The sequence below is a fragment of the Drosophila sulfurigaster genome, chromosome 2L, assembly GCF_023558435.1.
Source record: "Drosophila sulfurigaster albostrigata strain 15112-1811.04 chromosome 2L, ASM2355843v2, whole genome shotgun sequence".
Taxonomy (NCBI): Eukaryota; Metazoa; Arthropoda; class Insecta; order Diptera; family Drosophilidae; genus Drosophila; species Drosophila sulfurigaster.
In genome coordinates, this window is record NC_084881.1 from 4,650,496 (window position 1) to 4,668,439 (window position 17,944).

Sequence of the window (17,944 nt, forward strand, 5' to 3'; positions counted from 1 at the left end):
GACAACTACATATTATATGTATGTTACAACCCTCTTAACCCTCTAAAATTATGTCTTGAAGAATTTAAGATTTTTATCTAACCGCAGCCAAATTTTCAGGAATCATAGACATAAAAATAGGTACCAATTATCGATAGGCTTAAATATATATTTGACATTCGTTTCTTATTTCGATTTGCGTGGGCGGAAGTGGAAGTGGCAATTTTCTAAAACAAAGTTGATCTACAGGCAACAATATTATTTTTCCCATCAAATTTGTTTATTTTGTTATTGATTTACCATGTATGAAATTTATTATTTTAAACTTTGATATCTGTATTTAACTTCGGTGACTAGGCATGCACAACTATCGCCACTAATACCTAGATTTCATAGATTATTATAGGACACTAAATCAGAAAATAACTAGATATTTGTTTTAGATTTTGTGTTTCTCACCTTTTACCCTTGCAGAGACAATCAAAATACAATCGAAAAACGTTTAATTAACTTATTAATTCTTAAATCTATTATTGGTGATAATATTGGTATTCGTAATGGTTAAATTAAATTTAGTGTTAGCTTTATTATTAATATTTATATATATTCTCATATCCTTTTTTCACGGGTTTATCAAAAGTAAATGCAGATTTTACTCTTCACATATTACATCAATGTATATTTTTTAGGGTCCTCAGTATACCTTTTTCTGGAAATGTCTATGTATAGTATAGTGATTATCTACTTGGCTTGCGGCCAGTCCATTGAATAATATCGATATGCTAAGAAATTCAGAATTAAAAGGACAAAGTAACAGGAAAACACAGTGGGTTACGTCAGCTAGTTATGTTTATTTAACTGGTTTATCACAAAAATGTATTTTAGCTTAAAGTGTAAATATGTACGTTGTGATGTGTGTATTTGTGGTTGACAATTCGCATTAGCTACAAAGTCGATTTAAATAACACAATTAAAGTGTGGGCGCGATGTATTCATATAAATAAATGTTGAAAATGTTCATAAATTATTTGTTAAGTATTTATGCTTAAGGTGTAATACAATCAGCGTTCACTTGATGAAATCATCAATTTAATTGAATTTATAATGAAAATACAATATCTTTATATATGTAAATGTGTATATGTGTGTGATTGTGAGTGGTCTTAAATTAATATTCGCCAAATAAACTTAGCTGTGCTGCGTGAAAACGAAAGAAAACGCTCTCGATTTTGTATTGTATTGTTGAACAACAACTTATTGTGTAAACTAAGAACTACGAACATGCTCAGCTAGACTGACATTGACTGGGTGGTGCCATTGCTAACTAACTAACCATAATTAGTTTGTAATTAATTGTTTGCTTATTTTTGTTTGTTTTCAATTAGAAAATACATTTTCCAGCTCCTACTCATTGGCAACTCGATCTCGTAATCATAATCTCAAGACTTTCTCAAACATTTGTGTCGTTTTCTCTTTAATAATTAATATAATATATGTGGGTATATTTAATATTAATTGATACTGTCTTATTTATTATCTAAGATTATATAATATTTGGCTTTGTTTAATTTGTTATTTTTCTTCTTTTTTTGTAATACATGCCGCGCTCGGAATATTGCGTGCTACTTTGAGAGACAAAATTGACTCGTTTATCGAACCGTTTTCATATTTGTTTTCCTTTCTAAATTACTTAAAATCTATGTACACAGTTTGCAGGGAAGATTTTTTTGGGGGGGTGGCATTGAGCAATAGTGTGTATAAAACGCGCTCTAAACTATATCGTACGTCTGTAGATGTATATGTAGATGTGTGTAGCCTGTGTAAGTGTAAATGTGATGCATCCTTATGGCATAGACGTGAGTCGCTTTATGGGGTCGTTTGATTGTGGTTTAGGATGCAGCACGTGCTGCTGCTGCCGCTGAGGTGCTGGCACTGACATCCTCGCAAATGGTGTGAAGTTTTTCCATCTCTGAACTGGTTACGATGTTAATCGAGCTGACCTTAGCTCGCTGATAGGCCAACACGGTATTCTCGCCGAGACACTTGCAGCACACGTAACCGATGAGCACGGCAACGCCAACGGTGAGAACGCGTACCAAGGGATCCACGTACATTTGAATGATTGCCCAGGCTGTAGCGCCTGTTACGCAGATTAACGTTATCAGTATGACCGTCTTCATCCAGTGCTGAATGGTGAATCCTTTATCCCACTCGAGTCTGCAGATGCGATTGGAAATTTAGCAACATGATGAATGTGAAAGCAATTAGTGAGGTACACTTACTTTTTGGATTTTTCAATTTCGTAGGGATGTGCACAGACCTTGCAGGAGAGCTGGGCATCGTTGTTACTGCCGCAGCTCTCGACCAGCCAGCGTTTAAGGCACTCGTGATGCACTGAACTGACATCGCCAGTGCAGCGACATGGCTGTATGAGCGGCTCGGGCTTATCGCTGTCATAGCATATCCAGCAATCCTTTTTGGTCAAGAATGTCTGCCCCTCTTCGGGTGATAATTTGTTGCTATCGGCATCAAGGGTGGGTATTGTTGGATCGATTTGACGCGAAAGCAGTTTTCGTGGATTCAGTATCCAAAGTTGTTCCGGCGCCATGCAATTCCACAGGCAGCAGGGAAACCAGAGGGCGACGCCTATTTCCGCAATCCGGAAGATGATATCGTGCCAGTTTCGTGAATTCACGGGAACTCTGCAAAAACACCACTTGTTAGTAAAAGCTGCTTTCGTAACGTATTGGTTGCTTACTTGGCCTTCCAGAAGTCACCAAGCGTCTCTGATGTCAGGAAACCAACAATCACAATGAGCATAATGGCCTGGCTGAGAAGACCAAAGCGCGACTGATGAAGCTGCGAGGCATTCACGATTGCCTCACTGGGTCCCAGGATTTTGCCCGTCTGATCGTAGACGAATCCGCCGCGAAGCTTGAAGAACACCTCCACGCCATAGATCAGAAAGAAGATGACGACAATGAGCAGCAAGACAGCATAGCAGCCGTTGAAGATGTGTGCATAGTCGCGACGCTCAGAGTTAATAAGCGAACTAAATACCTCGATGCCAAACAGACTGTAGAGGAAAAAGTTGAATGCCACAAAGCCTAGGAAGCTCTTCGAAAGGAACTGCGATTTCTCCCAACGTATGTCGCGCAGGTGAAAGATCTGAAACAATTGTATTAATAAAATCGAATATCAAGTATACGTAAACCCTCGCTCGGCATAGTAGTATGTACATGTATGTACATACATAGTATAGTGAAGTCAAGTGCGCACGTCCGCGACTTTCAAACGTTCTCACAGAACTTAATTAATGGGTGCGATAAATTGCGGTCGCCTATCAAAGGCCCCAATGCGATATGGGAAACGCGTCGAAGAAAAACAATTGTAATTGAAGGAGTGAGTACAGCTGCACCCAACACTTGAGAAATGATCGAATAATTCTCTTATTATTTGAGAATAAACTGCACAGCCAAAAGCTTAATTTAAGTATTAAATACTATTTATTCTCGCACTCTTCTAATTTTTGATAAGATAACATTTGGCATACCTCAAAACTTAATTAAAGCAACTCGCTCTTCTCGTGACTCTTAGTTAGTTGCTTTAATCCCTGAGATTAGATTTGATTTAAGTCGTGAGCAATGACAAATATTTATTTTCTCTCTTTAGCCTATTAAAACAGAAAAAACACTTTTATTTTTTTATCTCTAACGTTGTTGAGATCTCGAGTGTGTATTGACTTTTAGATTTGGGTAATTCCCTATACAAGGCCTTTTATATTTAAGATATGACAAGTCAAATTTATATTTCTACCCGGCATCTGAATCATGTGCGACATAAGAGAGAAACGTTCACTATTATAAATAACTTGCAGTTCAATAAAATGGACGCTTCCGACGAAATGAAAACGGAAAGCATTGATCATTATCAATTACAGACAGACAGACGACAACTAAACCGCATCTCAAAATCAAACAATATTGTCATTGCTAATGTGGAGAAGTAGATGAACTAATTGTCATTCCCAATTGCGATGTAACATAAAACTTTTGATGAAATAGATTGCATCATCTCCTCCCCCACAAAAGTTAACTCACCTCGGCCCACATGCAGACGATGAGAGAGGCGCAGGTCATGAGCAGCGGATAGTAGGCAGACATCAGAGTGACGGCCCATTGGGGCTGTAAGTCCAACTATTGGAATCAAGAAGAAATTATATAGAAATGGAGAAATACTTTTTATAATTTTGATCAATTCTTACCGGAGTGGTGAAGTAGGCGCCTCGCAACGAGGCCGCTACAAATACCATGAAGTAGAGCAGCTTCTGTGTAGTGATGCGGCAGGCGCGAAGGATCGATGGCTGCTTGAGTCGTTGGTACTCGGCCACAATGCAGATGAGCAGCTGAATGACCGAGACGAGAGCCACGACATAGAATACGGTCGAGATGCCAGCATAGTAGGGCAAGTTGACGAAGTCGCACTCATCGCCCGAATATCGAATGTCACAGACGCAAGTGTTGTTGACGCAGTCGCCGCGACCGGAGCAGCTGATATCACTGTCGGGTGTAAAGGGTCCATAAACGCCGCCGCTAGGCGCCTTGCTGTGTCCAGAGCTGCGCATCTTGACCGCGTCCAACGGCGACTGCAGAACTCGCTTCGAGCAACGCATTAAGGTGCGAAAACTGGGTAGCATTCTATATTAAATTAGCTGCAAAATTCAATCAGACACATTTATTTATTTAGTTGTGGCATGACAGTTTAATTAATTAAATATCAAGGTTGCAAATCGATAATCCAATAACTTGGTCCGCTTCAGCAAAAGTAACAATAACAGACAATAAATGAAAACACAACAGCCAACAATCCAACAATGGCAGCGATGACAACGAGACGGCAAACACCCTTTTGTCATTTGAATAAACATTTGGGTCGACTGGGGTCGCTAAAAACAAATGCAAATACGCTATAGGTATAGGTATATACATATATATGTAGTGTGTATAGCATATAGCATAGCGTATTTTTGTGTCTCTGTGTGAGCGTCTGCCGAAGCAACAATGCTAACAAAGAGGCGTCTTGGGGGTATTCACTACAGGAACTGCAATTATTTGTGACATTTGACCAACGAGCATCGCATGCAAAATTAAAAGGAATTCACTAATGAATTATGCATTCCACATGGTTGGGATGCGATTAACATTACAACTCTGTAAATGCGTAATACTATTTAAAATAAACAAATTATTCAATAAAATAAAGTAAAACCAGATTCTACAAATATACCACAAAAATACTAAAATTTAACGAATGCTATTTTTAGTATATCTGTATTGCACTACATTCAAAATATAGCATATAGTACTAAATATACCAGATTGTCAGCCAATGTATTTCTTAAACATCTTCTAAAATTTGTATCTGATCGCAACCAAATTTTCAGTAATCATAGCAAAAGTTTGAATGCTGTCGAAAAAAATGATAGCTCTCTCTTTCTCTCTCTCTAACAGACGGAAATGTCTATATCGCTTCGGGTGTTGACATACTTTAGGGGGACGGAGATGCCTCTTTCTGCCTGTTACATACATTTCCTGCCAACTCAAAGGCTACCCAAAGTGTAGCGAATTTAAATAGATAAATTATTTTATAAAATCTATCTCTTTTAGAACTGCTTAAGTATTATCAGATTAAGTTTCTTTATATGAAGCGGCCAATTTAAAAACTGAACTGATTCAGTGAGTATCCATAAGGTCGAAATACAAAGCAGGAAATTAAGGCTCAGTATTGACAACATAAGATACAACGACAACATGAAAAGGGCTGCAAAATGGAAAAATGTCGCTTCTGTGTTAACATTATAATGCCGGCAACGATTTCTAAGCCATCAATCAAAATATGTTCAAACAAAGTCACTAATAGACCCCGAGCGAAAGGGGCAGAGAGCTGGGGATAGACGGAAAGAGAACATGGCTATTGAAAAGGCCTGTTGGCACCTCGACACTCCGACAATTAAATGATGGAACTGAAACTGAGCTGACAACGAGACGACTGGTCAAACAATCTAGTGGACAAGCGGATTGAGAAGCCAATTGAAATGCATGGGACGTGTGCCTGAATATAAGCTCGGAGATATGGCTAAGGCCATATAGTTCGACTTACGTATATATTTGTGGTTATATATAAAAATATATTTCTGAGTGAGAGACAAAGTACAACATGTGTATGCGCATATTGTTAGCTCTGTCACATGCCTCTTTTTAGTAATGCAATTTCGTTTATTAGCCATAATAATATTTGGAATAATTATATTTATTCCTATTACTTTTTACTGATTTGCAATTTGACTGAACGCTCATTTCCCCTGCGTTTTACTTTAGGTTGTATTCTAAGATAAGATTTTTACGGAAGCATTCATTTAAACTGCATTTTAAGTTCTAAGTTTTAAGAAATATTTACAATGAGTCTTAGCGACTAAAATCAAAAGCTTTTAGATTTGAGGTGATTCAACAAATTAGGGAAATAAATATTCAGAGATTTCGTAACTTATTTATATTGCGACGAAGATATAAGAATCTTTCCAGTGACTTATATTAGATACCGTTTTCGTAAACAAAAATAATTATATAAACCATTTTCCAGCCGATAAAGAAGATGTCGTGCTGATCTCTAATGATGATTATTTTCAGACGTAATAATTACAAACATCTTGAACGGCAGAAATTAATATATGTATGTATTTGTTTATTCTAATCGCCTACATTAACTAATCTTTTTTTGTTTAATATAATATATATATATTTATACTAAATGATTTTGTCGAAAATGAATAATAAAAATTGCTGGACGGACGAACAATGTTTCACACACCTTTTGATAGTTTTTTTATGCGCGAACTTTGGCAACAACAAACGGAATTAAGCCATAAATAAAATGTTAATGCAATCACAAAATGTGAGTGTGAATGTGAATCCATGAGCGAGTATTTGATGTTTATTATTTCGCGTCTATGCGATTTTGCTTTCAAGAAGAACTTTGGCAGCTGACTACCGCGATAAGATAAAGACTTTGCCAACGACACCGACAGCCAAGAGTCAAAGACAAAGCACATCAATATACTCCACTTGCTAGAGGTTTGTGGACCTACTCTCCTTCTCATGTTCCATGTAATAACAAAGGGCAGACGAACATCATGGTTTTTAGACCGGAACTAATGAAGGCGACGCAATGTAAGGGCAAAAATGGTGTGAAACCAAGTGCAAAAGTTCGTAATAATTTAAAAGTGAGAGTGAAATAGAGAAACACAAAGAGAGAGAACGAGAGAGAGTGAGTAAATAAATACTTATACCCACCATTTTGCAATTAGTGCTTGTTGTCAACGGTTGCTTAGATCACAATAATTATTTTATTTTAATACTCGATGGAAGACGCCTGCAGCGTCCCTGACATTTTTCAACAGTCTCTTGCGATTATTAAAGCCACTTTTGTCACATTACAAGAACCCCGAAACAAAAAGTAAAACCAAAAATAAATAGCGCAGTCACACACACAACCACTATCACAATTGCTCGAGAGTGTGTGTAATATCTATGTATACAAGCGTATATGTATTATAGATACCCTGAATGGGGCATTTATGAGCTGCTTGTTTGCCTGCACACACATACAAGCACAGACACTGCACAAAGAGTCGCACTAGTTTCGTTTACGCGTGGCGCAACGCAATCGAGCGATCATAACGCGATGCCGACTCTGCTTAAACTGATTGTTACTAAACAAGAGAGAGAGAGCGAGACCTGTTGCGGTTGCGATCCAGGCTGTTATGTTAACACTAGCAATGCGTGAGGAAGACAGGCATTCTGTTAACTTTGCCACTAACTGCGGCCAGTGTTGCCAGTTTAGCAATTTAGTTGCTAGATCTAGCAACTTTTCAAAATATTTGCAACTTTTTTTTTGAAAATGCTATTAGCTACAAATCTAGCAACTTTTTATTTTTTGTTAGCTATTTTAGCAATTTTACATTTATATTTTACTTAAAGCCCTTTTATTTTGTATTTTTGCCATTCACTGCAAAAGTTGCGATTAATAGTTCACTATGAAATCGATACTTTTATTTAACTGAATGCTTCGATTATATGAGCTACTTGAGTTCACTGACTTGAAAAGTTGACTGCATTTCCAAAGTTCACAAGTGTTTTATACCCTTCTATCCTATAGGTAGACAGGAAATGTATGTAACAGGTAGAAGGAAGCATCTCTGGCCCTATAAAGTATATGTATTCTTAATCCGCGTCAACAGCCGTGTCCGTCTGTCTGTCTGACCGTCATCTGTATGAAACACTGGACTCATAGACTATTATAATTTTTTCGGCAGCATTTGTTGCCACACCCATTTCCGCCCTCGCAAATCAATAACTGCGAATAAAAGCGTAATTTTAAAGCTACAGCTGCGAATTTTGGTTAAGACAATAATAACAATAGTGATTCCTGAAAAGTTGGTTGCGGTCATATAAGAATTGTGGAAGTTATTAAAGAAATATTTTTGTATGACCAAAAACGCCTACTTACTAGGTCTTAGTTGCTTTGGCTGACAATCTGATATACTGAGCTGCCTATGATATTTTGAATGTGGTACTATATCGATATACCAAATATACAATTTGCAATTTTCGGAATATTTTGAAAATAAAACCCCAATATTTTGCTTTTATTCAAAAGAGGGTATCTCACAGTCAAGCACACTCGACTGTACCTTTTTTACTTGTTTTATTATTATTTGTTTTAAATTAAATGAAGATAACAAAAGTATATAAGCAACATTTATAAGGTTAGTTTGGAATTTAAATATTTTAATATAAATAAAACAAATTAAAATTATTTTTATATATTTATATAAACAGGTATGGGCTACATAAGCATGGAAAATGTTGTTGTTGTATGTACTTCTCTATGAGTACTTACTAAAATGAAAAGCTCGGATATAGGTGTTAACACAAGAAGATACGAAATCCTATTTATTTTAATTATTTTATTTCTAATTTCAATATTTTATTCCTACATTAATATAAAATGAATATAAAATATCAAAACTAACCTTGAAAAGATTTAGCAATTTTTTTGGCAATTTTTTTTATAATTTTTAGCAATTTTTAGCAACTTTTTTTCTCAAATCTAGCAATTTTTACTCCGAAGAATCTGGCAACACTGACTGCGGCCAGTTTGTTGTATGGGGGTGGATTTAACATTTGTAAGTGACACACTGTTAACAGACAAACAGGCAAGTAACATTTAACAATTTTTTTCTCTATCGCTCTTTCTCTCTCTCTCTCTCTCTCTCTGTTAACTGCTGGAAGTGTAACAGCGATCGCGTTGAGTTTGGTTAGCAAGCAGTTCATTGCCTAGGAGAGCACTATTACGTATACGTCATAACATGCAGAGGCCTGAAAGCAAGCAATGTATATAAGCAACAGTTCATCCACACCAATTTAAGCACATTTAATTAACGATACACACACACTAATACAATTCAGGGCGCGTTGTGTGTGTAAACAAAAGGCATTTGTACGCTAAAAGAAATTGATGAAAATTAAAGTTACTCTACGGGCTAGAGCTGCAAGACTTGGATATGTGCACCTTGTACATACAAATAATTATAGCATGTTTTTCGTTGGGGGCCTTATAATAATCGCATGATTCGCTTTTGGTCAAATATAAATACAATTCGCTTGCCATCAGAAAAATAAATTTTGCCAAGAGTTTTTTGAAAAACGAGAGGAGAAACGAGACAAATCAAAATTGAGAAACAATATTACAATCTATTTAAATGCTCTCTCTGTTCATACAAATTTTAACATTGCATGCAAATAAATATATCAAAGACTCTATAAACACCTCTCTTTCATTTCAATAATGGTCAAGCATTAAAAAAAGAAGATGAAAACAAACAACATTGAAACAAAGCAAAACGAGTTTGTGGCGCCTGAAGCTGAGTTACAATAGACTGGTTTTTAGTCTATGTGAGTAAATCGTGAGTTTCAGTCATCGCGAGAATGAGAGACAAACCGAGATTGAGAGGATTTTCTGACGTTCAGGGTCTGTGGTTGAATGAACGACGAGAGCTTTTCAGCAAACACACGTATTGACAACGATCAATAATGCAAACCCAAATATGGATATTGTTACCAAAAAGTCCTAGGTTTCTTTTTTGCTCAACACATTTTCTTTTCTGCTATTGACATTACAAATACGTGTTATTGAGATTAACACTGCTCTATAAAATTATACTTCACGACTATCATAAAAAAACGATGAAAACAATTATAAATTATTTAAGTGTTTTAAACTTTGAAGCAGCCGCACGCAACTTTCCAAGCTCAAGTTAACGCCCACTTAAATGTGACAAGTGGCATTTAAAGAGGCGGAACTGTGGTTAAGCTTATTGTGTAAGTATTCAAATTGTTCTTGGGTAATCAATGATATTAAAGGCACGGAAGGAAAGTTGAGTAAGAATAATTACTAAAGAACCGGATAAACTGCTTCAATAAATTCATTTAATGCTCACTCAATGTTAGATTTTTTCATTACTTAAACACTCAAAACCAATTTAAAATAATAATAGAATATTTTAAAACAAAATGTGCTTCGCTTTCAACGCATCATAATACATACCTCAACAAAATTTTATACTAAGACGATTAATAATTATTGAATTCCCCAAAAACAAACGTAATTGCGATATATTGTATGCAAATATGCACACACGACGAGTCAATTAATTGATGTTTAGCTGCTATTAGCGTTCATTAAAAGAATAATTCAGGTGCAAACTGAAAGGTGTTTACCTGACGCAACACACGAAACTCGTAAATTCTGAAGACAGATGGGAAACAGGCGAAAATTCACTGACTGCTAATTGATGCTATTATCACATGTCGCACGTTTCACAGGGTAAAAATTATACTAAATTTCAGTTGATATTTTAGCAGTGAAAATACTAAGGATAATTAGCCATCGATGTAACGGCAATGAATATAATAGTTAAACCGTAAGTCGTGTGAATGAAAATATATAAGTGGCAAATATATTATCAACTCTGTTCCGAACTTTCTAATAACACTCGTAATAGGGCTTATAGTATATCAATTGTGACTCATGCGTGACGAAAGATAACAAATTATTACTATTGCAATGACTGTAAATAATAATGTGCTCTTAGCATTCAAATACTACGTAACAAAACAAGAAAAATAAAAGACTGTGATTTCTATTAATTGTACAGCCATTATAAAGAAATAAAACCTTTGGCAATAAAATATATTTGTGTGTTCCGAGAAAAACTCACGATCACAAACAATATTTATAAATTGAGCATTGCTTTTCGGGTTGACCTCTTTAATCAATATAAATAAAAAATTATTTGTCAATAACCTCGTTGTGAATAACCTGAAATTACGCAAGTACAATTTTATGTACAATCATAGATACTAACTATACAAACATACGATTTAGTTGCTACTGATTGCGGAGTGCGATATGAGAAAGCTTTAATCATCGCATGTTTTGTTCCACATACAATTCGACACATGCAATGAACGAACCACAGCAAATATACTCATGCGAGATTTAATAATACTAAATTTATACCATATATACTCACATTACATTGATTGGGTGTACGTTTGTGTTCGTTGACAGCGACGATACTCATTGCGAAAAGGGCGAGACGCGGGGACTTAATGCAACTATGAATATTTCTGAGTGACAAAGTTATCAGAGAGAAAGCTGTAAAAGAATTATGTTAGCTATACTTTTGTACATTTAAATTGGAACCAATGGCTGAATAATATCAAAACAGTGCGGTATAAATTTTAAATTATACCAAATTAATATACCGCACAATACTATAAAAGAAAATCTAAAACAGCCTAAGTATATTGAAAGAGTATTACATTCAAAATATAACAAAATATATCAGATTGCCAGCCAAAGCTACTAAGACTCGTAGTAGATATAGGCAAATATCTATAAATTTCATCTGATTGCAACACAGTTTTTTGGAATCATAAATACGTACTATACTTATATACTTGTATGTACCAAAAATCGCTCAATATTTAAAATTACGCTTGTTATTCAGTTTTTCTCGTTTGCGGGGCGGAAGTGGGCGTGACAAAAATTTGAAACAAACTTGATCTGCCTGCAAACAAAACAAATTATAGCTCTGTTTCTTATAGTCTTTCAGATCTTGGTGTTCATAAAGACGGACATGGCTAGATCGTCTCTGCTGTTGCCGCTGATCAAGAATATATAGACTTTATTATCGGGTCAGCGATGCCTCCTTATGTTTGTTGCGTACATTTCCTGCCGGTACAAAGTTATAATACTCTTCTACCATATGGGTAGCGGTAATAAACAGAACGCATCAAAATTTGCGAAATTATTAACACACTAAATAATAATTTTTTGTCTCTGAAATTACTAAATTTATTAGCATTAGTTCAATTTTTATTCGATTGAATCTATAAAATGATCAATTTATATGTCGGAAAATAATACTCTCGTGAGTGAATAAAAATAATATATAGTAAATAAGGAATAGCTTTCATTAATAGAAAATGTGTAGTACAATAACCCGATTCCAATCGCATTTGGTATGCATTTTATTTTCATTATTCATTAAGTGCTCACAGTTTTTGCATGATAATTTTTTATATATCAAAACTACGCATTTATTTATTTAGTCGATATAAAAGTATTTATATATATCGATTGTAATTCGATTTAAGTCTGCGAAAACTAACTGACGTATTTTTATACCCGCTACCCATAGGGTAGAAGGGTATTATAACTTTGTGCCGGCAGGAAATGTATGTAACAGGTAGAAGGAGGCATCTCCGACCCTATAAAGTATATATATTCTTGATCAGCGTCAACAGCCGAGACGATATAGCCATGTCCGTCTGTCCGTCTGTGTGTCTGTCCGTATGAACACCTAGATCTCAGAGACTATAAGAGATAGAGCTATAATTTTTTTTCGACAGCATTTGTTATGTTTGCACGCAGATCAGGTTTGTTTCAAATTTTTGCCACGCCCACTTCCGCCCCCGGAAATCAAAAAAATCGAATAACAAGCGTAAATTTAAAGCTAGAGTTGCGACTTTTGGTATATACTATAATTGCTATAGTAGTTATCATTCCTGAAAATTTGGTTGCGATCAGATAAAAATTGTGGAAGTTGTTAAAGAAATACTTTTGTATGGGCAAAAAACGCCTACTTACTAGGGGTCTGAGTTGCTTTGGCCGACAATCTGGTACATTGCGCCGTCTATGGTATATTTTGCATGGTGTGCTGTATCGATATACCAAACATACCATTTGGTATATTTTTAGTATTTTTTTTTAGTAATTTCGGTATATTTTGAAATAATACCGCAATATTTTGCCCCTATTAAAAAATGGGTAGCGGGTATCTCACAGTCGAGCACACTCGACTGTAACTTTCTTACTTGTTATTTATAGGTAAAAGATAATAGTAGAAATTAAGAAAAATTTGCATTTGTTGCTTTGGTTTACAATCTGAAATATTTTATACAATTTGGTATAAAAGTAATAATATAGCGATACAATACACCAAAGTCATATTTTAGTATTAAATTGGTATATTTTAAGAATAACACCACAATGGTTTGAAAATGGGTGGCAGGTATCTTACAGTCGAGCATACTCGACTGCATCTTTCTTATTTATTTTATTATTGTTTGATGATACTGGAATTTCTCATATCGCATAATCACATTTATTCATTCTGTAATAGATTTATTCCCCATATTTTCTAACGATATACTTTTATATCATTAAAATACTTTTTTTTATTACTTATTTTATTAACCTCCACTATTTAAAACAGCTTTAATGATAGTAATTCTTACTCATATACATTCAGATGTATGTGCACAAATACATACATATGTACCTAACATACAGAGATGTTAAAAAATTTAATTTATTTAGTTGGTCTCTGAGGACTTTTTGCTGCTGGAATTTCCCATATCGCATAACAAGCAATCTAACAAAATATATTCCCGTATTGCCTCTATTTGTTCTATTGTAATTGTAATTCATCTACATAAAAATAAATATATATACATAAAAAGGCACATGATTAATAGCATTTGAACTTATTGTATTGCTTTTGTTTTTTTCAATAAGAATTTCCATATGCGTAAGTCTAACAGTGAATAAAACATCTTGAGATATGTATATAACCCGGAAACGTTCAGAACGGAAATTTAGTAGTATATTAAATTAATTAATGCAAATCTCACTTCTGTCTGTCTGTAAGAGTTCGTATGATTCCAATGATATATATTTATTTCATTAATTTTAGTAAGCTTTAGAGATCAGTTAAGCCTTTTCTTTCCATAAGAAGTGTCTTCAGAGGCGCCTCAAAGGTAACATAGTAATTTTATACAATACAGAAGCCAGACACATATGTAAATGAAAGTTACATTTACATTTCAGCGGAACAAGAAAACTGGGAATAAATTTATTTGAAGCGCGTGCCACGCTGCGGGCATTAATATGTGAAAGACGATCGGAAAAAGAGCGATTCGATTCCGTGTTATGGAAATGCAAATGAATAGTTGGTTTCATTTATAGCCAAATTGCCAGCTGAGTAAGCGATGATGATGAGCAGATGATGAACTGCACTGACCTGCCCTCAAATTGAAAATTGCGAGCGTTGCATTAAATCATAAGCGTAAACAACAGAATTGTGTAAAAAGCATATAAATATAGTACACATTCACACATGTGAGTGCACTCAATTAAACTGATTCAATCACTTTAAAGTGAAATGCCTGGCGAAATACGTTGCGTGTGACGAGCAATTGGAAAGTGAAAATGGATGTTGAACTGCTGCCAAAGCAAAGCGACAACTAGCTGCCAAGATTCTACAGAAAAGTACTACATACATACATATAAGCAAGTAGTAAGCCTTAAAGAACTTATAGAAATATTTATTTAATATTTAATTTTGTAATCGTAGAATTGTCTAAGAAATATATTGCCATAAATAACAAATTTGCATATTTCGTATCTTAAAGGTTTTTTACACTCCGAATTTTAGTACATGCAATTAGTGCAACAACTGTGCTAAGGTATTTATAATTTTGTTGCTGGATATACTGTTGTCCGTCATAAACGTTTTGTTAAGTTCACAAGCACCTGAAATAAACAATTCTAGGTGCAAGTAAATAGGTAAAAACAAAGCTCGACAAACGACAGAGTAGAAGACAGAGCAGGTGGAACAAAAGAGATAGATAGAGCAAGAGCTGTTATTAGTAATTTATTTGATAGGCTCACTGAATGACAACCACAATAAAAGCTTTGCAGCGCAAAAAAAGCTAATTTGGATGCGAATGAACGCACACAGACATACACTAACACTAATAAATCATAACAGCGCATATGCAAAAACTGAAGTTCTTAACCCTTGGTTGAGCATTTATCCAAAAATTAGTTCAAGAATGTGCAACCCTTTGACTTTATTTAATATTTGTGACTTTTCACGACTTTTGTCATCGTAATGGATAAACTTCTCTATTTCGATGTGGTCGACATTCGCAATTATTCTAACTGCACCAACGGGTTAAATATTATGAGTGTACAGCTCCGAGTACATTTTGAGTGCAGCTGCACCTAAACGGCGCCTTCCAGCTGAGTGCAAATATTGCAGAAAACTTAAAGCCCCAAATGCCTATTCAATAAACATGTGTATGTACACATATACACATGAATATGACCGTATGCATGTTTATTCGTGTAATGCTGACGCCAGGTAGAAAAAGAATACCCCCACTGCAGTTAGGGCTTGAGTCATAGCACAGGGGCACGCGTCACTTTACGAGGCCAGCGAATATCTGATTGATAAACAGTTTTACAAGAATAATTAACTCACCTGCCAATATTTCCCAAACAAAATACTTGACAATTTCGTTCTACAGGAGGAAACACAGTGCACCCACACACAAGGGAACACGTTCATATACAACCACGCACACACAACACTATAGTACCAGCGTTACAGTTTTTATTGTACTTAGATTTCTGTGTTGAGAATCTTGTTAAATTCTTTGCTACGTTTTTTGGTATGGCTGTAATATTCGCATTTTATTTTGGTAAACTTAATTCGTTCTATATTTATTAATATAGTTCGCAATTTTCACTTTTACTGTATTCTTTTCGTCCAAAAGAGTTCTTTCTCTCACTCCCTTACTTTTTTTGTTTTGTTTGTCAGGGTGTGAAAGCAAATAAAATTCCTATAATATACTTTATTACGACGACAAATATACTAAATAAAGAAATGACTTGCTTTAACTTTTTGGTGTATTTTAGGCGCGTTATTTTAAACAATTTTTGTAATCCGTAATTGTTAAAATTTTTTAACACAATGCCAGAGTCTTCCGCCTGCAAAACAAATGTACGTCAAATCTGTATATATTCAATAATAAAAGATGCTAAATTCAAAAATATTTAATATGAACTAAGATTGGTCTCATCGGCTTAAAGTATACAGTATTTTATGCCGTTGAGTTTGTTGAAATGTTACAAACACCGCTTGCGATTCTCCGCCATTGCTCGTTTTTTTGTAGTTTAAATTTGTAATTTACTGAAACTGAAATCTAATGTAACCAAAAAAGAACTTCGAAGTTAAAACATTGTTTTATAAATAATTTGATTGGTATATCTTTTAACATTGTACCCCCGATAGACTGCTAAAATGTATCCTAATCGATATTTTTTTTGTATCGATTGTTTTTATTGAAGTGAATTCAAATCTGAAATATTTTTACAACTGATAATTATTTGTTATTATTTATTTCCTATTTTAGATTGGTGGCCATGTAATTTTATCAATAAAGAGCAAAAGAAATATTTTCAAGCAATTCGGTTTTTTTTTTAATTATCCTATGTGAGTACATGGAGAATGCATGAAAATCTGTGGCCAGTGAAAACATATAAAGAGCCGTTTTCTCGAATAGGTCCGAAAGATTCGCTAAATTGCTGCTCTGGATGACGGACTTCTGGCAGTAAATAATTTCAAAAGTCGTCTCTCGAACGTGTTTATGCATGAGATCTGTTCAGTTTGGAAACCTCCTTGTACAAAGGTCATAGTAGAAGAGACTTTTAAGAGAATGAGCTTTGGAATTATGCCTATCCAGTTTCATTTGGCTAGCACATGTCTTTTGGCACTGTGAGTCGAAAGATGCTGCTCCAGAAGAGATTTATCACCAAAGGCTTTTGAATGAATGCGCATGTGGCTAACTAGATGACTACTCTGGGTAAAAGCCTTCTCACAAGTGCTGCACTTGTAGGGTCGTTCGCCAGAATGAATGCGCACGTGCTTGTCGAGATTGCAGCTCTGGGTAAATCTCTTTCCACAAAAAATGCATTTGTAAGGACGCTCGCCGGAATGAACGCGAATGTGCCGCGTGAGGCTGCCACGCGAGGTGAATACCTTATCACAGTGCGGACACTTGTCGGGATTCTCATTGCTGTGGACAAGAGCGTGCACCAGATCTCGCATTTATGTGTGTTTGCGGTTAATTTTAAATTGTTTGCTATGAAATTCACTTGGTTGCTTGCTTGCTCTTCCACAACAAATTCTTCGACTTTTAAGACATCCTCAGTATCATTGACTTCTTGTTTGCATAACCAGCTATTGCTTCGCAGCATCTCACAGAAGTGCTGATGACTCTGCTCGCACCTGCGTTTGAATCGCAATGCATTTTGGGCATCCAGAACACATGACAAACAGATTTGTTTGGGTAACGCATCGTCGGGCCGCACTTCGCACTTGACGCATTCGTTGAGGATTTCCGCTAGGCAGAGTTGTTCCTCCGCCTGCTCCTGTTGTGCGTAGATGTCTACAAGTGGGACTGCGCTGCTAGTGCAAACATTTTCCATG

The 17,944-nt window shown here is 35.4% G+C and overlaps 2 protein-coding genes across 4 annotated transcripts; both read right to left on the reverse strand.

The window, feature by feature from the left end:
- Positions 1 to 810: 810 nt before the first annotated feature.
- Positions 811 to 16,261, reverse strand: LOC133839054 (uncharacterized). Of its 3 annotated transcripts, XM_062270388.1 has the most exons (7): positions 15,935 to 16,261; positions 11,633 to 11,757; positions 4,244 to 4,690; positions 4,080 to 4,175; positions 2,738 to 3,147; positions 2,262 to 2,681; positions 811 to 2,196 (listed from the first exon to the last, which is right to left on the reverse strand). In XM_062270388.1, exons 3-7 carry the CDS (start codon positions 4,673 to 4,675, stop codon positions 1,869 to 1,871), a joined length of 1,686 nt encoding a protein of 561 aa, XP_062126372.1. In that variant the 5' UTR covers positions 4,676 to 4,690; positions 11,633 to 11,757; positions 15,935 to 16,261; the 3' UTR covers positions 811 to 1,868. The 3 variants fall into 3 exon arrangements, with proteins under 3 accessions (XP_062126372.1, XP_062126362.1, XP_062126379.1); XM_062270378.1 differs by lacking the exon at positions 11,633 to 11,757; XM_062270395.1 differs by lacking the exons at positions 11,633 to 11,757; positions 15,935 to 16,261 and adding an exon at positions 7,329 to 7,564.
- A 698-nt stretch (positions 16,262 to 16,959) lies between these two features.
- LOC133837556 (protein krueppel-like) lies at positions 16,960 to 17,563 on the reverse strand. The gene has a single exon (XM_062268361.1). It carries the CDS (start codon positions 17,561 to 17,563, stop codon positions 17,201 to 17,203), a length of 363 nt encoding a protein of 120 aa, XP_062124345.1. The 3' UTR covers positions 16,960 to 17,200.
- Between the last annotated feature and the right edge of the window lie 381 nt (positions 17,564 to 17,944).